The following is a 24,209-nucleotide window of genomic DNA, read 5'->3' on the forward strand; positions in this document are numbered from 1 at the left end:
ATTGCAGACAGATGCCTCAGCCTATGCCCTTGGAGCAGTCCTGTCGCAAGAGGTAGACGGACTAGAACGGCCTGTAGCGTACACTAGCCAGAAACTCAATGATCACAAAAAAAAGTACTCTACCATTGAAAGGGAATGCTTAGCTATCCGATGGGGGGTGGATTATTTTAGATACTACCTCTTAGGGCGCGAGTTCAAGCTAATCACTGATCACGCCCCTTTGAGATGGCTAAACACCACAAAGACTGATAATGCCCGTATCATGCGATGGGCACTCACTCTCCAACCTTTCTGTTTTTGGGTGGTGTACAAACCGGGAAAGACGAATACGGTGGCAGATTTTTTATTGCGGTGTGATGAGGAGGGCCCCGAAGCACAGGGCGGAGCTTAGGAGGGCCAAAGGCAGACAAGAAGAACGCTTAATAGCGTCTTGAGGGGCGGGATTTGTGAGGGAGTGAAGAGATGCCCGGGCTCCGAGGCTTCCCAGCCCGGCGCAATCGCTCCCTCACTCAAGCCCGGAGCACAGGGCAACAACTCACCTTTTGCAGGTGCAGGGAAGGAATCGTGGCCTGGACGGCAGGGGCCAACATAAGTGAGACGCCGACGCCCGGAGGAGGGAAGGCGGAACCGGAAGCGAGCCGGGAGGCAGCCGCGAGCGAAGGGAGCACCTACAGGCGGAGGGGTAGCACCCGGAGACGCTACCGAACCTGGTGGGGTAAGGGTAAGCCCCAACAGGGCTGAGGAGCCGGGTCGACGGGGCCCAACCAAGCCCCGGATGTTTGAACGCGGCAGGGCACGGCTGGACCTGGCGGGAGCTGTATATACGGTAATAGAGGGGCACTTGAGTTGAGAGAAGAGACTGGCCGGTCCTGTGGAGGACTAAGAGGCTTTTGGGAGCCCTGGAAAGGGCAGAAGAGCCCAGAGTGAGGGCTGTAGAGAAGAGTGCCGAGAGACACAGCCGTTAGGGTAATAACAAGGGGCTTGAAAGGGGCAAAGCAGCCCCTTGTCCTAGAGAATCCCTGGCGGCGACGTTTGTGTCAACAGGACATTTTTTTGTGGACATTGAAAGACATACTGACAGGACACTTACCCTGATCAGCTACCTGGCCGGTGGTACGGGCGAGGGTGTAGGGGTGGTGGAGCCCTCATCGACGCAGGACCCTGGGAGTCCAGTAGTCTCATTTTTGGACTGACACGTTCGGATTAATATCACTGAACCAGAATACAATCGAAGTCGTGGCAGGCGGACCGGACGCGTACAGACCACAGGTGATTGACTCAAAGCACCAGGAAGCCCGTTCGGACACGGGAGGAGGTGGGTACTGCGAAGATCGCGCCCCACTCCCGCACAGTTACTCACAGAGATACCAGGGGAAGGAAAGGGGATTTAATTCCTCCAAAGTCTCTGGTTTGTTAATTCCCAACCTTCCTACAGACATTTTTCTCCTCGTCAGCCTTGGCATGATCATCTGTGCAGGGTTGAAACTGTGCTGCATGCTCCCTGGGGAGCAGTAAGCTTCCCTGCTGCAAACCTTTCAGCATCCTGTCCTAGATGCTTTCAGCTCTTCCCCCACTGTCCGCTGCTGTTGTATAGCCATTTGCAGACATTTGTCTAGTATTTCTCAAAGAATGAGGCCATCCATCTCAATGGTAATTCCATGATATGACAGTAGCACAGGAGGAAAAATCTAGGTCACTTCCACTGGGCAATACTGAAAGTTAAACCATCGGTTTATGCCATCTTCAGTATTTTATATGCAGTTTGGAAATTAAAATAATCAGTGAGCAATGGAGTCCCCGTAGTTGCTGATCTGATAAATCAGCAATTTCACCTTTGTAACCATCTGTACTGCTCTGAGACTCCTCTCTTATACTTGTTTAGCAAAAATATAGCTGAGCTGTCTCCCTATCCCCATCCTTGTATCTGACTCCATAAACAACTACATTTCAATTAGGCTTTAGATAATCCCATGGTAATGAGACCAGAAGGACCTTTGGATGCAAGTGAATTTGGCCCACTGTCAGTAGTGGATTAAAATGTATTGGGGCCCTGGGCAAACCAAAAATTGGAGGCCCCCCACACCCCATTATAAACATGATACATTCATGAATGTATCATGCCACTCCTTCCTGCAGCCAGGCGCCAGGATTCCAGCAGGGGAAGTGGCCCCTTCTCCTCCTGGTGCTGCTGCTGCCAAGGGCGTGGCGGGCCTCTGTGCCCCACAGTGGAGGCTGAATGGACCTGACCAGGCTGGGGATGGGGTGGCAAATGCCCACCTTTCCTCCCTGCTCCACGCCCCCCTGCCCCTCCCACCATGGCCAGGGTGGAATTGAGAGGCACAAAGATGGATGCGGGCAGCCCGCTGTGGGCTTGGGGCTCTCCATTCTGCTGCCTTTGCCCTGAGGGACCCACACTGCCCGCACATCCCCTGCCCATCTGGCAGCAGGGGGCAGCACTCACTACCCCCACTGCTGCCAGATGGGCAGGGGGCATGCAGCTGGCATGGGGATCCTGAGGGAAAGGTAGCAGTGCAGAGAATCCCGAGGCCACAGTGAACAGCCTGCATCCGCCCTGCACACAAATCTAGGAGGGCACAAGCCCCCCAATACCTCCCCTGGGGGGGGTGTAGAGTGGCAGGGAGCTGTCTCCCCTTCCCTCCCTCCGGCACCCCCAGCATCCATGTCTCCATCCCGCTCCCCACCCTGGCCCCAGATCCCATGCCACTGCTCTGGCTGGGCAACGTCCCCAGCCCCTGTCCCATTCCCTCCCTTACCATGGGAGCCTCAATCTGTCCCCCCCACGCCCTCTCTCCTCCATACACTTATCTGCATGAAGCTGCTCTCCACACTGCCCAGCTGTTTTCCTGGCCACATGCATGCATGTAGCCATGCACGTGCATGTGGCACCCCTTGCATCTCACTCCTGGCAGCCTCAAGCAGGACCCCTTGCAGGCTAGAATGCTACCCACTGAGACAGGGAAACCCACTGTTTTCCAAGGGAATCCAGGTATTGAGGGGGCCCCTGATTGGCAGGGGTCCCTGGGCCCCAGCCTCACAGGCCCATGTGCTACTCTGCCTCTGCTCACTGTCAGTTCTAGTCTTATTCTTTATGCACCTGTAGATGGAAGGTTTCGAATGTACCTGGGGCCTTTCCAACACTGCTGCAAACCAGCTATCTTCTGCTTTGTGTCACTGGTGCCATTTTGTCAACTTACTATCGTTGGCATTGCTCCTTTAAACTCCAGCTCCTATGCCTCTTGCTTCACAATACCCACATGCTTCCGTCATTTAAATCATTTTCCTTTACTGTCCTGGGAATTATTTTTATGCAGATGATACCCAGATTCATTGATCTCTTTCCACAGCCTGGCTGCAGTGGTCTCCATGCTGTCAGCTTCCATGAATGAGATTATGAACAGGCTCAAGAATTTTTTTAAATGGAAATTGAAGACAATCTGTCAAGGTTGGCTGGCCCTCAATTTGACTTTCACATCTGGCCCACCAGTGTTTTCATTGTCATCCTACTACCAAAAATATCTAGCCTATAGTATAACTTGCTTAAAATCTCAGGTAACAAGTAACTCATAAAATAATACTACTTTTATATTTCTACAGATTCTAGCCACTGCTCTCGGAATCCTTTATATACATCAGTGCATCTTATCCTCAGCATACCTACCTCTGAGGTAGGAAAAAATCATCCTTGCTTTACAGAGGTGTGAACCAGACATAGCTACCCCAGCAATATCAAAGATAGCAAACGTGGCATGTGCAATAAATGAAAGTCTGGTTACAGCAAAAAAAAAAGTGACTATGTTCCACAGAAAGTCAGGCTATTCACAGTTCAGAACAGTGCAGATGCTACAGTAAAGGAAAAGCAAATGCTCTTGATCCAGTCCAAAGATTTAAATATACTTCATATGCCACAGCTACTCAGACTTACATACTTGATAACAGCTACAGGATACTATCAGTCATGAGTCACCTGGTTACCAAGTGACCCAAGGATAACACATAGGGAAGCAATCCACATATTCAATGGCAGGTTGATCAGAATGAGTAAACTGTCACGGAGTAGACCACTAGCAGGATTGTTCATTACAGAAACCTGAAAATTACTCAGATTTACACTGGCACAGGCAGATTATGGGTCCTTTGCAGAGTCCTATTCTGTCTTCCTCCATGACTGATACTAGCAAGCCGCTGACACTGGATTAACCAGTGTGAACTTAAGGCATGTCAACTTTGTAGGGCAGCACTCTGAACTTCAGAGATGAAACCCCAAACAAGAACCAGAGGACTGGAAATACATATGCTGTATGCTTTTCTGCCTGCTGGCCCCAGATCTCTCATCACAGGGACTAAAGACCCCCAAAATAGCTGCCTACTTCATAACAAACTTGCTCATTCCACTCAGCCCATTTGGAGAAGCATCTAGGAGGCATCATTGCCACACCTGTGTTCAACAATAAGGCTCTATAGGTGAGAGCACAGCTGATGTTTCGGAGTACCATGCTGATAAAAATGCTGGCTAGATAATCTTTTGCATGGTTCCTGCATGCTCAGCTGTCCCATAAACTAAACAGTGTGTGTTTAATTTTTGTGCCTCTCTCTGCACTTCCAAACCTTGTCCCTCCCCAGATAAGTAAAGAAGGTCAGATAGCCTGGTATCTTAAGAAATCCATGCTGATGAAAAGAGGTATTGGGTAAGATACAAATGAGAGTGTGGGATCATATGTTTTTCATGCCGTTTATGTGTATGGATTTTTAAAAAACTTTCTGACCAGCATATGTAATTCTTGGATGGCAGCCCAACTCTTTTTAGATGTGTATGTGACCCTCAATGATAGTTTCCTTTAAAGCATTCTTGGCAAACTTTTGTCCAAAAAAATTCTATTACTGGTTATATGAAATGTTTAAAGGTGCAGAAATATATGCCAGACAGAAAAAAATAACCTTAATATATATGAGTTTAGCTTGGCTGCCAGCTGCTGTAAAAAAAATGGAATCTTTTGTCTGATTGAGCTAGCCTGAGGATAATTTTTTTTCCATAAACAGGCAGTGAATAGATTGTACAGCATAATACATACAGCCTACATTACAAGATCATATGTTTATATCACAATATTGGAAATTCACCTTGTTCAAAGTATGTATCCTTGCTGACAGATAACTGTAAAGCAGCTTCACTTAGTCTCCTACAGAGCACAGTCATGGAATTTAACTGCAAAAAAGCTGATTCTGATTTTCTTTTTCCAAGTCTTTAGTGCAAATGTCTAGTTGAACTGAATGCTTGAACCTATGATGCATTATTTATAAAGGTGCACACACTCTGAAGCACAGTATGCTTAAGAAAACTGGTCCAGTGGTATTATTTTAAAGCAAGAGTTGTAGCAGAGCAGTTGATCAAAAATCACGATAATATTATTTTTGAGTACTCATGCAGGGACCATGTTTTATTTCTCCTACTCTGTTGTATCGGGCTCTTTGTTAAAGTATTCTGTCTGATATGCTGCATCTGCTGTATCTGTCTCCTAGATAAATTAACTTTTCTTTCTGGTCATTAACAGTGATACCAACCCATATTTTTAATGATGAAAAACCTGGCATGAAGAAGTAACATGCATGTCTATTCAAGCCAAATCTATGTTAATAATAATAGCTTGCTTTACAGAGTTTGATCTGTTTGTCTACAAAGACAATATATAGTGCAGGGAACTGATCTCACCACTACTGGTATTATGCACAGCTTTGTAAGTACCATAATCCCCGATGCAGGTGGCAGTGTTGAGGGGGAATTTCCCCTTTCCCGCTCACTGCTCTGCCATGGGAATAAGGGAAAGGGCACCCTCCCCCATGTCTTCCCTTAACTTCTGTGGCAACTTCTGTGGCTCTGTCTTCCATTCTTTCATCCACAGGAATGAGAAGCTCCATAATCCATCTTCATCTTCTCCTCTGACCTCGCATCAGGCCCTTCAATAAGGGAAATCCTGACATCTTTTCTCTTCAGCTACTCTTCAGCCTCTTCAGTTAATCCTTAACATCTTTCCTCCAGCTCCTATGTTAGCCCTCAGAGCCTGATTGACAAATTTGAAGATACCAGTAGATCATGGGGGAGGTTGGAGGTGGGGGGAAGGGGGGGCATGGGACATGGAAACATTTTAGATTATATTGTGTGTTTTATCATAACCCTTCAAGTAAGAATTTATTTCTACATCTGAATGGAGAGTAATGTTTTACATTTTAAAGAGAGACTTTCTTCTCAAAGGGCACATCTACATGTCACCATGCAGTGACATTGCTACAGCACCATACTTTAGTAGTTCCTTTTGGATCACATGTAGACACACATGATCACTATGTCACCATAGCACGTCGTACAGTGACGTAGTGCATCGCCACATTGCTGTAGGGTGATGTGTAGACATGCCCAAAAGTCCAAAAATACTTTTCAGTCAATGATCTCAAATCTGAAGTCCCCGTTCAAGCAAAACTTAATTCAATTTGATTTTGCCAAAACAAGGACCAAAAAAACTAGAGGTCCAAAGACCTGCTGAATTACTCATTGAATTATAGCTACAATGGTGCATACCAGTGAAATTGCTTAACTAACATGACACAGTCTGAAAGAATGTTGCTATCTTTACTGACCAACACATACTCAGTGACATGGATACAGTTTATTTATCACAGTAGAAAAAATATTGTGTGAACCCTTCTGAGATTTGAACACCAGCTTTAGTGTGTCAGGGTAGTGAAACTTAGAATTTGAAGTCAGCCTCTTTGTTGTAGGGCACTAAGGTGTGCCTGCTCCTTCAAGAGCAGAGACAACTTAGCTAGGGAGCCCTGAGAGCTAGGCAGGGCTCCACAGTGGCAGGCTGCCTTGGCAGTAAGCTAATCAGGGTTTTAGCTGGCACCTGCACCCAGTGAGCTGACTGGAAGTAAACAGGATCCTGGTCATATATAAGCCCCAGGGCTGGGGCTGGCAAAAGGTTAGTTCTCTGTCAGCAGCCAGGGGGAAGGAGCTCTTGCAGAAACACTACTCAGTAGGGGGGTGCGAAACAGGCCGCATTCAATTCAGATTCAGATTAGGCCTGAATCGGGGATAGTGATTTGATTAATTGATTCAGATCACTGTCTCTGATTCAATTCGGCCAAATCCAAATCTGAAGATTCGATGCTGAGTCAGGGAATCAGTGATTTGACCGTAGACACAGTTTTAAATGTTTTTTCTACGTACCTCGAGGTACCAGGCGCAGCTCGTGAATGCTGCGATGGTGAGGCAGATGGAGCGTCCTACAGGAGCGTGGGGAGGCCCCCCGCATGCTTGGCGGTTAACCCGGAAGTGGACCGGAAGTACTTCCAGGCCAGTTCAGGGTCCACCAAGGAGCATGCTGGGGGCCCTCCCCCTGCGCCCCCCCTCACCTCCCGGCTTGGCAATCAGCTGCAGCAGGACCCTGGGTGCCCCCCAGACCCAGGAAGCACCAGTTGCCAAGCCGGGGAGGTGTGGAGGGCCCCTCAGTGCGCTCCCCGGTGGACCCGGAAGTGCTTCTGGTCCACTTCTGGGTCTGCTGCCAAGCGTGCTGGAGAGCCCCCCGTGCTTCTGTGGGAGTCTCCATCTGCCCCATCATCACAGCACTGACAAGCCACCTGCTACCTTGACGTATGTAGCAAAAACAGTTAAAGCTGTGTCTATGTCCGAATCTCTGAATCTTTCTGAATCTCTCTGAATCAATTTGGAGGGTTCTGATTCAATTCAGAGATTAAAGGGTCTCCTGATTCAATTCAGAGTCAGAGATTTGGCCACCAAATTGGGCCAAATCTCTGCCGAATCAAATCAGGGACCGAAGCATCGCACAGCCCTACTACCCAGAGATGCTTGGTTGCCTATTCTGCTACTGGTAAGACTAATGGCTTCTAGGAGCTCCTAAAGTATCTGGAGCTAGAAGGCACACACTGTTGAGGGAGAAGCTTGCCTCCTGAAAGGGTCAGGGAGTGACCTCTAATGTTATTGTTGTAGTTATGTTGTAGCCCAGGGGCTTGTATTTACGTGTTATTTGAATCCAGTTGACCAGGCTGAGCCTACTGGGGAGGAGGAGGCCTCATGAGGGGGCACACTACGGTGTGGAGACCCCAGCGCCAGAGAGCGCAGCGATAGGGTTGCGGAGAGCCCAGCACTGTAGAGCGTGCAGACAGGGCTGTGGAGAGCCCAGTGCCAGGGAAGCCATGTAGACAGGGGCCAAGTGCCCAGTGATGACTGGAGACCAAGCTAGGTCAAGGCCTCAGAGGGACAACGTTTAAATACCATCTGTGAGGCATGGGGCATGGTAAAAGGGCAGTTTTGGAGCCATGCATCTAGCCCATAAGGCTTAGAGTGTCTCGAGTAGCACTGACTTTCAGTGAGACCCGGCAAGGGATCCAAGGTCAGCAGGAACTAGTGGGGTTCAGCAGGGCCATAACCACACAAACTCGTGGGCAGCGTCCCAAGTTACTATTTCAACCAATAAGATGTGGCAGGAAAGGTCAGAAGGCACCCGCAGGGCAGAGCAAGCACGGTCACAGAGCCCTAGGGTCACAGAGCCCTGGGGACCCTGCATCATGACACTCTTCTCCAAGCTTTTTAGACTGTCACTCGTTAGCCCAGCAGTTACTTTCTCCTAGTTGGAATCCCAAATGCTAGCTTTTTTTGGAAATTTCCCTGGGGAAGCCTGCTATGCTGTATTTGGGTCTAACATGATTTTTGTTCCTACTTTTAAATGGGATGTATTTTATGGGACGTGCAAAATAAGACATCCGGTATTTCATAAACTCCTTGTTGTTGGCAAGACCTAAAAGCCTTATCAAGTGTTTATTTAATATGAGTACTTCTGTTGTATGTTAGAGAGAAATGCATGGATTTAGTTGTGGAATTTCCAGCCTACTCTAGTATCATGTGTTACAAAAGCACAAGTAGATTGGGTATGGAGATCAGAGTGGCACTTAGGGACGGTGCAGGGCTGATTTGTGTCATGTCTACTAAAAAGGTTGACCTCCACTGATATAGTCCATCTACATTAATGAAAAGTTAAATATGCAGGTCCAGAAATGTGAGCATTACAGTTGAACACACACCCATAACTCTGTCCTCCATACATAATAGCTTTTAATTATGTGATTAGCTTTAAATACACATGTATCCCAAAAATTGTAAAGAGAATATATGCTGTTTGTGTAGTAGGCTCAGTGCTGGATTTAGGCTTAAACTATTTAAGCTACAATTTAGTGCCTCACAAGATAAGGGGCCTCTAAATAAGAAAAAAAAACCTGACTCAATATCAAGTTTTATAATAATCAGTTGGTAAATGAAGGAGACAAAGGAAATTTGGGAAAATGACTCTCTAAATATGAACATTTTCATTCTAATATGACAAAAATATACATACATTTTATCATATGGGGCCTCTTAAGATGGACATGGTTTAGGGCCTCAGCATGTCATAAGCCAGCACTGAGTAGGCTGTACAAAAAAGTATGGGGAAAAGAATCAGTAGGTTTTTCATATAGCTCTAATTTTGAGTTTTAGGGCTTTTGCCTTTTGTTTTAAAAGTTATCACTACTTGCAAATTAATTTTTGGCCTGGATCTTCACTGCATGATTCACATCTCTGCAAACCAGACTTAAAATGCCATCACTTATACTTAGCCGTGTTTCATTCCTAACCTGCTCAGATGTAAACGGCTCCACAGAGTGCAAGGCAAAGAAGAATAAGGCCCACTGATATTAGCTGTGAGCATGAGCTGTGTTCTGGCTTTTACAACAGACAGTGACTTCTTTCTTACAACAAATACACATTCTACCACACTTTGTTACTTATGTACCTTCTTCTGTTACTGTTTCTGATTTTGGTCTTCCTTTTTTTAAAACTTAGATCCTCTTACTACTTCTTACGTTTAAATGAAACCCTGTTTACTCTCTATGACAGAATTCTCGAGTGACCTTTAAACTGAAATTCAATAATCCTGGATTTCGGCCTTGCATAAATCGCACAAGATATTTTTTCCTTTTGAGGTTTATGGAAATTCCTCTCTAAAAATACTCTATTAAATATAATTATATTAATTCTTACCAGCAAGCCACTTGAACTATAAACAAGAAAACAAGCCAATTCTAGTTAAAGCTACAAGGAATGGTAAAAATGGCTATAGCTATTGCTGTTGTAGCAATACTCCTTTCCGTCAAGGAGCACTCACTTTATGTTATATTAAATGTTATTTCCAAAAACCTGTGCTAAAAAAAACCACTCCAAAGTCAAGCACTCCAAAGTTGGCATGATGCCAAATATATCATTCTACTTATGCACAGATCAGCCAAATTAAAGTTGCCAAGCTTACCTTCATTTTTACATTTCTTAATTTTTGTGTGCTTGACTTTGGCACCTGAGTACAATAGCTATTTTAACAGAGTTTCTCACATTTTAAAAAATGAAAATCAGGAATTTCATCACCTGGATCTTTCCTCACACAGAATTCACATTGGTCAGCAGCAAGGATGGTGACTGGTGGTAGTAGGAAGTTGTTATCTTCCATATGGGAGGATGTAGGCACACACTTTGCCTTTGGGTTTCATGTTAATTGCTGACCATAAAGGAACGCTGAAACCCAGTTCCAGGTTCTAGAAGGGAATGAGGTCTAGTGGTTAAAGACCTTCTTGCTCCTCCTCTTACACTACCTCACCCTCTTTCTTTCTGCTTCTGTTCTACCCCTCCACCCCAAATCCTATCCTCATTCCCCATCTGACTCCAAGCTACGCCATCCCTGGCTTCTCTCAGTCTTCCCCACTTCCTTTGTTCCTCTCTACTTGTTCTTGTCACTGCCCCTTTCTGGTGCCTGCTTCTCTGCCTCCTTCCCCTAAGCTGCTCTCTGCCCCCTCACCCTACATCCTCCTCCCCCACCAAATCCAAATACCCCTCTGCCATGACATCAGGCTGTTTCTTGCTTCTCTGCCACACCACCTGCCCCCAGCAAGGGAAACACAGAAGCACAGGAGAGACAAGCTTCCCTGGTCTTGGTTCTGGTGGCACAATGGCCCTTGGCACCTGGAAGGAGCAATTACAGAAAGACTCTTGCAGCCTTGGCCTGAAGCAACCTCTCTTGCTCTGGGAAGATGACAGGTGTGCTGTCTAGGCAGTAGGTAGGAACTCTGAGAGGATAGCACATAATCTGTACAGATGGAGATCTCACAGAATTGAGCTGCCAAATGCTAGTAAGTCTTCACTGAGCAAGTGTTAACTGCAGGGGAGTTTCATGGAGACTGCAAAAGACAGCCCTGACCTACTGCCTAATTTCAAATTCTTGTTTCAAAGCATGGAAGCCCTACAACTTTGCAATGAAACAGCTGGAAGAATTTACTTAAACTGGACAAAAACAAGGTGTTTTCCCCATGATCTTGGAAACAACTGAACCAGTTTAGTTAAAACGTTCCAAAATATTCAGTGTAAGGCAGACGCCCAGCATGGGAAATTTCAGCACAAAAATTTAAGTTTGGCAAAGCTGTGATAAACTACAAACAGAGGCTCACAAAAAAAAAAGAAGAAAAGAAAAAGAAAAAGCATTGAGCAACTTTAGCTCTAGGCACCACCTCCTGTATTACATATACAACTATAAAAATGAAGTCCGGGTTAGATGTTATAGCGAACACTGAACTTAAGTCTTGAAGATGATAAACCCCCACCCCACACACACACACACACGCACCCTGAAAAAGCTGCCAAAAACCTTAGCCATTAGTATTTCAACTTTGGAGAGCACAAAATGCCTTAAAAATACCATGCCTCTAAAGTAAACTTTGAATTAGACCCAATAACTTATTCAAATACTTAATCTCCACTCTTTATCTGCTCTGTGGATATATTCCTTGATATTTTTCTGCTTCAGGAGAATATATAAGCCATAAAGTTTGTTTTCATTAAAAGAAAGCATATACTCTACCCTAAAAGAAAGGAAAAAACATTCTTATTCTGAAACAACTGTCATCATCTGCACTGACATCATGCTTGGCATAGTACCAAGTAGGCAGGTTAGATGGTTTCTGCGTGGAGGGGCTGAAGACAGTGGTACAGTGATAACTGTTCTGGTTTACTCATTATTTTCTTCCTGTTTTTTTCCATTTATCAAATGGTTGAAACATTCAATTATTACACCCCAGGGAATTATGCACAGAAAAATTCAAAATTATGTGCTGAGTCCCAGGGGCTGTATGTGGTGGCAAGGAGCCAGCCCAGCCTGGCCTACTGGCATGCACCTTCGAGCCAGACTGGACTGGCTCCATGCCAGCATGTGGGGCTCACGGCACTGCAGACGGGAGCCACGTGCCATTGGGCTGGGTGGGCTTCATGCCTCTACCTGGGGCTTCCAGCACTTCAGTAGGAAGCCACACATGGAGGCATGGAATCGCATGCCATCAGGCCAGGTGGGCTCCATGCCTTGTGTATGGCTTCCCGCTGGAGTGCTGGAAGCCCCACATAGAGGCACAGAGCTGGCTGGCCTGGGCCAATGGTGCACGGTTCCTATCTGCAGTGCCGTGCACCCCACATGCTGGCACAGAGCCAACCCAGTTTGGGTTGAAGGTGCGTGCCAGCAGGCTGGCTGAGCTGGATCCATGCTGCTATGTGCAGCCCTCAGGACTCAGCCAAATCCATGCACCATTGTGGGGGCTCTACCTGCCGCAGCCATGGGCACCCTGAGGGCCTGCTGCTGGCAGCAAGAGATGTGCACCACAAGGAAGGGAGTGGAGGGTGTGAGGGGTGGCCCACACACATTCCCAGGCCCACACACAAACCTGCCCCCCCTTGCTGGCAGGAGCTTCCCTCCCCACTCACCAGTCATGCACCACTGCACTGTCTCCACATGGGGCTCCCAGCCAGAGTGCTGTGAGTCCCACAGAGGGGGAGGCACAGAGCCTGCCTGCCACCTGGGTTAAATTATGGAAAATTATGCACAGCCTTACATTTTATCCGCAAAATTGCATGCGTACATAATTGCATAATTCCCTAGGGTGTAAATTATATGCAAAAATGGTACATTTCCCTTATCCTTCCTGGCCACCAATCATAATAGCATGATCCATTAGAGTATTTCCACCGACTTTGATGGGAGTGTGTGAGACCCAGTGTGTGCATTTTATGTAAAATTAATGCAACACAATAAGCTCTGGTGCATATTGTGCCAGAGCTTACCACACCAGAACTTATTGCTCCCAGGTACCTCATTTACATGTGCACCTGGGACTACAGCATGTTGAGCCGGGTCAGAGCAGTCCCAGCTGGCAGGGGGTCCAGTGGGTCAGCCTGCCAGCCCGGGGCTGCACTGGCCCAGCTCAGCGTGCTGCAGAGGGGCCTACTGGGGCACAAGGGTGATCCACCATGGGGCTAGCCAGCAGGCAGCCCTCGTACTGAAGCACCTTCATGCTCCAACCAGCCCTGGTCACCGTCTACACGTGCATTGCTGTACACTAAAAAATGGCGCTGTAGGATAGTACTTGTGTTTACAAGCACTAACCTACAGCAAAGTTAATTAGTTTACTGTGGCTTAATAGGGCCACGCATGTAGATGTTGAGACTTTACTGTAGAGCTAATTAAGCAACTCTGCAATAAGCAACTTGTGTAGATGCGCCCAGCATGCAATTGTTTGGCAAGGATCAGGAGAGATTATATTAGACAAGGATAACACTGGAGGATTGAAATAGCAGCCTTGGCTGCAAGCAATTAACAAAGATACAGCCAACTTTAACTTAAAATTTAAATTACGTTTCAATGTGTTGCAATAGTAGTTTTGTTTTTTCGGTTACATTTTGGCAGTGTCATGAGCAACTACTGCAGTGAAGTGGAAGTGAAAATGGTAACAGAATAATACTTTTTGTGTTACGGTAAGGACCTCAGCTCAGATCAGGGATCCATCATGCTAGGCACTGCATGTGTATGTGAGAGAAAGCCCCTGCCATGAAAAGCCCTTAGTCTAAACAAAGATGATGGAAAACGTTGGGGGAAAAGGAAGCATTACTATCTCTCTTCTAGAAATGAGAATCCAGGGATATGATATTACTTGTATATGGTCATACAAGAAATCTGTAGAAGACCTGGAACTTGAACCCAGGCCTCTTAGATAAGATCTATACTGTTTCTTCTGGGCCCAGGAAGTAGCCCGTACCTACTGGCCCCCAGCTCTGCATATAGAAAACTGAGGAATGAGCCAGTAAAGCTGCCCCCTCCATCATCCTTAAGATCTGTCTCTGGCTTGCTTGAGAGTAATGGCAGTGGGGGAGGGTGGGGGTTACCATCAGCAATTTCACTGTCTCATTTCCACAACTGGCATGTGTGGAGTGAGAGTGGATGGGTGAGGCATGTTTCTTGGTGCTGGTCTTAGAAGAACTGTGGAAGGTGCACAGGCATATCCTTAATGGCCAGTCAAGTCATTAAGGCAAGAAATCATCCTTCCCATTCCTCAAAACTATTCACTTTCAAACTCAACACAGTTCAAGAAGCTATATATTTTCATTCCTGTTTTCTGTCAAAGGACTTTTTAAAATCTGATTGCATTCATGTAGTATCACCCTCAATGTTTAGGGTTGTAATCTTTCCTTTCCAGTGCTCCCAAACTCTTACTAACTTGCAAATGATGCAGGAACCTGCCCAAAACAGTACAAACATGGCAGTGAGTCAATCCAGCTGTATGTAAGAAGTGCTATGGGTCACAATACAGTTGACTGACTTCTTATAAGAATTGCCAGATTATTTATCATAAATAGAAACTAGTCCAAAAATGAATACAATAAACATGACTAATTGGCAAACACTGTGATGACAAAAATCAGGCCTAACTCTTCTGTCCTTGCAATGCTTAACAATGATGGCTCCCCTATTATTGACAGACTAAACAGATGTGTTTTACATTAGCTCTTGAAAGCCACCAAAACAGGCCTTCAGCAGAATACAAGGCAGACCACTTTCTAAAGACAAGAACCCCCTCAATGTAGCCCCACTCCCTGCCATCATCAGGTTCAAATGTGGGGACTTTGGACAGTGGAACTGCTCTGATGGGCCACGTGGGGAGATGTAGTCTCTGCAGTAACTGGGTTCCTTACCACCTGAGCTGTGAACCTTCAAGCTACTGAGTGCTCTGGCCCTCGTCCAGAAAAAAAACATTCAAAAATCTGTGTAGTTTTATGCCTGTGAGAGAAGACAATGGATTTATTTGTGTGCTTCAAGTTAAGCATGTGCATAAGTGCTTTGCCAAACTGGGGACAGAACATTTGCCACCTTGAGGGATCAAACCCTTAGTTCTTTCTAGCAATTAATGTAGGAGGTTAACAAGTTAAAATGTGGCAGTAGCCCAAAGCTTTAATGCAAACCATACCTTCAGTTGTCTTTGCCAAATACTGCAAGGCCCACATAACATGTTTGCAATAAGACCTAAGGCAGCCATCCACACCACCAATCCCAAACCTTGAGTTTGTATTAACACTTCCTGTGCTCTGACTACTCCGAATAACTCCCCTAGCTTTGGAATCACTTTGTATCATAATCAAAACTGTGTAATTGTGTAACAACAGAAAGGACTGATGCAAGCAACAGAACTGGTTGATACTGCTGGACACTGCTTTGTGAAAGAATTCCCAGTGAAACACTAACCAAAAAAAAGGCACTGGATAAGAAAAAACTATGCATCACAGACTCTTAAGGCAGGAAGAGCTGAATTTTAAAATCCGTTCCTTTTTCCTTTCATCCTGCTTTTATCTTTTATGTCAGGATCAGATTTGCAGAAAACCCATTAGGAATGTGTAGGAATGTCACTTTGGAGGAAGCATTCTACCCCTTCAGGTTAATCTTAAAGGAATATATTTCTTAATAGAAGACAAATATTAAAGTGCAAAACAATGACAAATCTTAAAAGGTATTTCAGCTTGAATTATACAGACATCCCTCAATAGGGAATTTTGCTGAGTGGCATCTTGGCTTACATACCTCCCATTTCTTTTCTTGCAGTACCAGAGGCCCTCTAGAGCTGCCTAAGAACTTAATTTTTAACCAACGGGGGCACGTTTATACAAAATGCTTAGTGCGCAGTAGACTAATTTTACTGTGCATTAGTGCATCATGGCAAAAACTGTGCTAATGAGGTAATGCACAGTAGAATTAGTCCACTGCACATTAAGTGTCACAAAAAGACTGTGCACTGTTGCTACTGTGCGTTAGCACTGGTTACTGCACATTGATATAGTACCTCATGTTAGAGGTACCACACAATGCATGTGTGGACATGCCCAGGGTTACTTTAAGATGAAAATATAGGGTCGTTCGCACCAAGACCTTTTTAAAATGTGGTAGCAGTGAATAAACACATATAATAAGCAGAAGTTACATACAGTATATGCCCAATGTCAAGTACTTTTGCACTGTCAAGACTGTATACAAGGCCTTATGGTTCATCTATACAAGCAAGCTAACCAGAAAACCTATTTTAGAATAAGCTTATTCTATCAGAGCATTCCCCATTAGTTCCTTTTCAAGAGTAAATTGGATGCTTTTCAAGAATAAATTGGATGCTTCAAGAGTAAATTGGATGCTTATCTTGCTGGGATCGTATGACCCCAGCTGACTTCCTGCCCTTCGGGTGGGGGGCTGGACTCGATGATCTTCTGAGGTCCCTTCCAGCCTTAATGTCTATGAAATCTATGAAAATCCTTTGTATGGACACTATTCTGGAATTAGGATCACTATATTCTGGAATAATTGCCCCACTTTGGAAGAACTCTAATTGTTCATCACTAAAAGTTACTACAAATCTGGAAAAGAATGTTCCTGTTTTGCAACTTACTCAGCAGAACAGCATATTCAGCAATGGCTGATGTGGTCAGACTCCCTGTGTAGACAAGCTTTTAGAGTAAATAAGAGTTAGGTTGTTAATATTTCAAAACAATCATTCCATAGTTGCATATTCAATGAGTTCTGCCAAAATAAATAAGATTGTAGTTAGGAACACTATCCTCAGAAATACAGCCATCCATCTCTGCTCCCAGTTGTTATGCAACATTCCCCATCTTTCAACAAGTTGGAAGGCTCACTTTACAGTGTGCAGGAAGCCCACAGTGTTTGTTCATATGGCAAATGAGTGTTTCAGTAATATGTTGTCTTTCAGGTCTCAAATTACAAAAGACCATCACACCCTCTGCTTTCTAGCTCAGAAGGAAGAAGGCCATCAAAACATGCCAGGTCAACTCCTGGGCTTTATCTAGATGACATCCTCCTGCTGAAGCCTGCATTTCAGTCCAAGGGCAGCATAGCAGGGCCCCAGAAGTCCCAACATGGGGGCATGCCATGCTCAAGGCTGAAAGATTCTTTCCCAAAGCCACATTTTCTTAAAATAGCATATAAGTGATACTGGATAAACCACTAAGCCCTCAAGCACTACAGTGCTGAACGTGACACAATTATCTGTACAGATCTATTAACATGGGTAGGTCTTGCATTAATTTAGGTCTCGACAGTACTAATAAAGAAGCCATAGCTATTTTTGTGGGACTTGGCCACTGACTTCTGTGAAAGCAGAGCTGAGCTCTTTACATTTAGATGCAGATTACCTACCAATTCTATACGCAGTGGTCCTGAGGCTTTTTTTCACGTGCCTTAAACTGCTGTTGTTATCATTTGGGAATCTGCCTGGGACAGACATCCAAAATGAGAGGCACAAGAGAAATCAAGACAATAAATCCTACAGCAGCACTTATATGTAAGTAATTTACAATAAAAATGGTATAATAAAAGATAACAGCAGCTTTATTTGTAAGGGAGGCTGAGTTCATTCTGGTTGAGAGAGAGTTGGAAAATGTTATTTGTGATTTGTAAAACAGTGGTGTTATCAAATCACAGATACTGTGAATTAATAATCACGGTTAATCCAAATGCCCTGGACATGCCACTGGACAAGCAGGAAGATAATGTTTCCTTAGCAGCATCAAAAAAAACCCTAAATACAAGAAACAGCTCACATGGACGGCATAATGGTTAGTCTGACACAGAGGACATACCAATCCTCACAGCACTGTGAAATCTTGCATACACCTGGTAGCAGTTTTATGTGTAGTAAATTCAGGCATGCAAGGGATTCCATCAGTGGCTGCAATTCAACAATTTTCTAACTCTGACAAGACAAAAGGGAACAAAATCTTACCTCTAAAGATTCTGACGTGGCCAGCGTGAATTTGCACAGGCCCAATAAGAAACATTAGTCAGCAACACGAGAGAAAGCTGTAACTTTCTAGCATGATGCTGCATAAGAGGTCAGAAAAGAGAAGCAGTTGGTAATAAGTCCATCTAAGATAGACTGCATTTCCCATTCTATACAATGTGTGAGTACCATTAAAAATAGGATATGCTAACTGGGAAAAAGCAGGTAAGACAATGTGCTTTGATACAAAGCTCTGCTTCATTTACATAGGTCTAGCTCAGGGGTTGGCAATTTTTTCAGAGCAGTGGGCCAAAATAACACAGCTCAGTCCAAGGTGGGCTGGTGCTTCTGGCCTGACCACTACTGCACATGCAATCCATCAAAATGATGCCAATATCTGGGCTTTGTGCAATGGATTCAATCATTTGGCATGCTGGACTAACAGCCTGTGGGCCAAAGGTTGTTGCCCCAGATCTTGCTAAAAGCTGCCATGATTCTTTAAAATAATTGCTGATTAAATCTTTTTTTTCCAAAAGACAAAAATGAAATGTAATAACCTTACCAGCAATATTTCACCTGCATGTAGCATATTATAAGTTGGAAGCATTTTGCAAGTAACAGCCAGGGCTTGATCTTGGTCCCAGTAAGATCAATAATTTTGCCACAGGTTTCCCTAGAGGCACTTAAGCACTTGTATAACTTTGAGCAATTCCACTGAAATAAGGAGAAGTACTCACAGCCTTTGAATTGGACACATGCTTAAATATCTTGATGAATGGAGGCAATAGTAGTATCCTGAACTTACCACTGGGAAACTCACTTGTCAGCTATCACAGCAACTCTCCATGTGTCTACTCCGACCCTGTAGTAAATTAAGGCTGAATGAGAGTATCATAGCCTTGTTCTATTGATGGCTATACTGGCCTGGTTTAGTTTACAGGTGCCACAGGGTAAAAGCAGACAGTGACAGTTTCCACAGAGCATCTGGCACACAGTCCATTCCACCCCATAACCTTTCTGTAACTTGTCTGTTTTTCATACTCCCAGGTAACTCTTATTCAGAGAGGAATGTGGTAGTTCTCTCTCCAAGAGCCTGAACCAGCATAGTACTTATGCAACCATTTAACTGTAGGCACAGGAGGATTCTCGGTGAATTCAGCGGGAATCTTAACTTCCAGTGTGTGCTTTGCTGAATCAGAGCCACGGTACACAGCACTTTGCTGCACTGCTGTCTCAGACCAAAGGGTTGCTGCTGGGATTAGAATCCAGGAGTTCTTGGCTCCTGTTCCTGTGGGCAGACCATTAGACCACAGATAAAACCAGGGCTCTGTCAGCTTTAATTTAAAAAGGCATTTCCAGCTCTAAGTCTGACTCATAAGCTTTGAGGCTTGATATGGCCTCTCTCTATTTTTCACTGGTTCTTTTCCCTAGGAGACCACACAGCTTGCGATCCTTATATTGACATATATCCCCACTCATGTGGGCACATGTGAAGATGAACTGTTACCTTTCTTTTCTCCTGTAAAGGGTACAAAGTCTTCCCTATCCTTGTGCTCCAGTGCTTCCTTCTCCAAGTACGAAAGCAATCGCTCTCTGTCAAAAGGGCCAGTGGCAGCTTTAGTGGTCTGATCTTTCTGTCGGAAGCCTGCCGGCAGAAGGGCATTCTACAAAAGGACAGGGAAAGAGGCAGATTGGGTTAGAGGGTGGTGCCATTTTCAGAAAACATTCTGAATTTAATTTCAGTATTTTTGAAAAAGTGGAATGATTTCTGCGTATTGCTTCCCCTACTACAGCAGCAACGTATTTCCTAGATGTCCTTCCTTTTTCGGGTCCTTTTGACAAGGTATTTAGCTGATTTTTTGGAGTCTGACAGGGCTGCACTATAAGTGTTTCTGTTGTGGCCTCAAGCTTGTGACCTCTGGGCTGTCAACAGTGTGTCTTAGCACATGCTCCACCCCAGTCCCCCTTCCTAGATGTAATATGCCTCGAGTGTAGTATCTGTGATGGTCCAGGAAATATGGAAGAAACATAGCTTTTTTTGGTGATATCTTTTATTGGACTAACTGTAAAGCTGGGAGAGATGTAAGATAACCACAACCTGCCCTTCTTCAAACATGAAGTTTATCTATCATCTCCTAACTATATAGTTCGTGCAATAAAAGATATTATAAATATATATATTTTATTTCCTAGATGTAACTCTTAAAAATGGCACATTCTTAAGTCTTCTCAGTCAGATCTTTCCTATCAACTGTTAATATTAATCACATTTATTCCCATAGTGTTAAAATAACAACCGTGTATGGCACTGTATAAACACAGAATAAACAGTTCCTGCCCCCAAACACTTGCCAACCAGGAAAAGTGCCACATCCTGTTACTTGTATGGACACACAGTAAAGGACTTCTGTACTGAAGAACTAAGGATCCACTGCAAGTCTAATGGTCCATGGGGCTGAGTACACATTACCCACCTGGGTCCACTGATCCACCCCAAAACTCAAATTTCAGCCATGGGACTTCTCTAAGCTCACCTACAGTGCCTGCTGTCAAGCCCTGAAGCTTGATAGGTGAACTTCCAGCTCTAATACATACTAGCAGAATCAGGGGTGCAGACAGAAGAGCAGGTCCCTGTTGCAACTCACAGCACTTTATAGGAAGCACTATGAGTTACAACAATCCCCCAGACCCAACAGAAGTTCACTGTTGGGTCCAGGAGTTGGGGATTCCAGCTGCTTGCTGTGAGCCTGCAGCCTAGTCTCCTAGCAATGCCACTCCCCCCTCTCAGCCCGGAAGCTGTTTTCAGAATGGGAGGGGGGAAAGTGAGCAGAGGGAGCTCAGTCTTGGGGTTCCCCAGCTGGCACTGGAGGGTGGGGTGGTGGATTGAAGAACCTCACCTCAGGGGCACTGCAATCCACCTGCCCCACCTTCCAGTGCCAGCTGTAAAAAACCCCAGATGAAACTGCCTCTGCTCCCTTTCCCCCCCTCCCATTCTGAAAACAGTGACAGGTTGGGGGCCCCGCAGACACAAATTACAGAACGCTCTCCGTTTTGGAATGTGTTAATCTGCACCTTCATGCATTGAGGGTTCAGATTTTTGCAGGATTGGCCCATTAAAGTGGTCTGCAGCTGTGCACTTCTGTTTGGTCATGGCTATAGGCCACTTTCTGGGGCCAGATCAGACAAAAATGGTCACTTCTGTCTATAGTAGCAGGTGCTAAGCCCTGTTCTCCCTAAAACTTACCATTGACATGATATAGACAAGCTCTTACTCTCTAAATAGGCACGGTGTGGAGAAAAAACAGAGGCACAAACATACGTACAAAGTCGTATAGCACATAAGTGACAGAGCTGGGAACAGAACCCAGCTGTCTTGGGGCCTAGCATAGTGCCTTCACCTGTGAGCACACCTTCTCTCCCAAGTATCTGGAACATAAGCAAATATCAGACTCCTGCTACATTTGGAAACATCAGCCTTTTCTCTGTCTCTGTTACCTACCTCTGGGTCAAGGTCATCAAGAACATGTTCCAGTTGTTTCAGCTCATCCTCTGATAGTTTGCTGAGAATCTCATCCTCATTGATATTTTTGTATTTCTCTAACTCTTTTCGGAAGGGCAGAGACATAGCTCCTGCTGCACGGTGTCACTCAGTCCCTTCCTTGGAAACGTCAAACACTCAGGGCAATCTTCTTGGAGTTTCTCTCACTGCTGACAACAACAAATTATCAATATATCATCCAGATGTGCTGCTATAGATTCCATTACAGAATATTAGTATTGTAATCATTCCTAGTATAGGAGTTTTGGCAATTCTAGGCCACAGTTATGCTAATCTATAGTTATACTAAGACACTGCAAAGGTTCTTGGGAGTAACAGGCTTCACTGACCACTGGATGACCTGATAAAAGACAGAATAAGTGAAAATGACAATTCAAAGTAAGAAACAATAGCCAAACAAGCTGGGGAGTAAAAACGTTAGAACTTGCTAAAGTGGAGATAACAAGTGGCAAGTTGTACTCAGCAGGCTGAAGATATTCAAATTAAGTAATGGAGTAAGCTAGAAAAGTAAGTGAGATCTAGTTGCCCAAACTTGGAAGTGGGGAGCTGCAGTTGGCAATGAATGAACTCCAAGTGTCTGGACTTGACCAAGAGACAAGTAAAGAGGGAATCTCAGCAGAGAGAGAGATAAGAGTGGGTACAGAATATGGGCATCTTGGCTATAAACAAAGGGGTTGTGAGCCTCACCCTTTTGTAGTGACCTAGCCCTGTCTGTGCACATGTGTTGTTTACCAGTCTGGGCAGTTTTGCTGAGCTAGGCTGATTGCTATGCAGATCTGCTAGCTACTGTCCTAAAAGACAGTAAATCTATCTGAGCTTTTACCACCAAACATGAATTCAAGTTGTTGTTTCTGTGTCACACCTGAGTTCCAGGAGGCTGGATGCAGGCAATTGCCTCTAAGAGCACCCTGAGCCAAGCAGTCTGAACGCCAAGTGACAGCAGGCAGGAAGCTGGTTGGGAACCCTCCCACCTGCTAAATGCCACAGAACAACATCTACCTTAAATAGCATCATTCAACATGACACATTAAATAATTGTAAAAACTCTTGTATTATCAAAATCTTCAAATGTAATCTTAATTTATCAAAATACAAAATGTACTGCCTAGGGTTTTTCTGTTCACACAACCCATTGTGAGTAGCACAGCGTTGTCAAGGAAGGGTGAGATAAGATTTTGCAAAGGTAGCAAGCAAAAAGGGTCACAGTAATCCTTTGCATATTCATTTTTTCCCTGCTGCTGAAGACAGCACTAACTTTACAAAAGGCTGTCACACATTGTAATCAAAATAACTTTTTAGAGAATGAAGGCACTTGAAGTAAATGTGCCAAACCTATTTTATGTAACCTAACAGGAGTCAAGTTCAAATGCAGTACAGCATTTCTGTTCTTAGGCTGCAGGAAGCTTTCTAAAAGTTTCTTTGAATAAACTCATTAAACTCCTAGCTTTGCAGCTAGTAATCATTAACTGGGATGAAAAAGTTCTTTGAGGAGATTATGGCTTTTTAAAACTATTTGATGGTTAAATGCTTATTTCATTATGCTTTACTCAAATCCCTGTAAAAAACCACTGTAATCCAGCAGTTAGCAATATTTGATAAAAAATCCTGGAAAAGTTGCTTTAGGGACACAACAGTTTGCAGTGGCTGAGGTTTGAATGCTTCTGTCATCCGGGGTAGTAGATATTAAGACCTCAGAACAGGCTGGATTATGCAACCCTGTATCTTGTTGGTGAATGCTAACACATATGATCACATGGATGCCAACAATACTACCTCTTGCTGCTGTGAGAAGTGGTTGTGCAACTCAAAACTCACAGATAAAGAAAAATTATAGATAGACACCGATTTATGTGCTTTGGGCATTTCCCTGTGGTATTCTCTGTGGTAAATGGGGTAAAAAGAAGATACACAGATCCATAGGATTCTTGCTATCAAATAATTCTTGATACTTAAATAGTTTCCCTTTAATCATTATGTAACCCTGGAACACCCAAGGGTGTGCCTGCCCTCAACTGGAAGGGATAGATGAGGCAGGTGACAGCGCTGTGAGAGGGACACCAGTGATTTGAGCACAGGTCCCTCTTTCCTCTATAGAGTCAACTCCACGCCAGTGCTCTTAACTATTTACAGTTTATTGAATTATAATATACATATTATTTCTTATTCAATATATATATAGGTAAATATTCTAATAGGTAAAAAAGGAAAACTTTCTGAAAATATTCTTAACAATATCTTTTAACAACACCAAAGATATACAGATGAATATTTACAGTACGATAAGCCAAAAACCCATTATACCAAACCAACCCAATTCCATAACATTTTGTACAACACATTCATAATTATGATTACAATTATACAAAACATGAGGCAGAGTTTTACACAAAATAAGGCACGTTTACCCCTGGATCCTAGCTAGCAAAGAGGGCTTCCTCTTCTATGGGTC

General features: G+C 44.4%; 1 protein-coding gene across 1 annotated transcript in view; it reads right to left on the reverse strand.

Moving 5' to 3' along the window:
- The window catches only part of LOC109288605 (tropomodulin-2), a 41,020-nt gene extending 19,091 nt beyond the window's left edge, over positions 1-21,929 (reverse strand). Inside the window, exons 1-2 of the mRNA XM_019504215.1 lie at positions 21,701-21,929; positions 19,709-19,865 (exon numbers count right to left, since the gene is read on the reverse strand). Coding sequence (XP_019359760.1) covers positions 19,709-19,865; positions 21,701-21,826 — 283 coding nt within the window. The 5' untranslated portion in view covers positions 21,827-21,929. The remainder of the gene's footprint in view (positions 1-19,708; positions 19,866-21,700) is intronic.
- Positions 21,930-24,209: the final 2,280 nt, after the last annotated feature.

Source organism: Gavialis gangeticus, unplaced genomic scaffold (genome assembly GCF_001723915.1).
Source record: "Gavialis gangeticus isolate Ggan-Ray unplaced genomic scaffold, GavGan_comp1, whole genome shotgun sequence".
Classification (NCBI taxonomy): domain Eukaryota; kingdom Metazoa; phylum Chordata; order Crocodylia; family Gavialidae; genus Gavialis; species Gavialis gangeticus.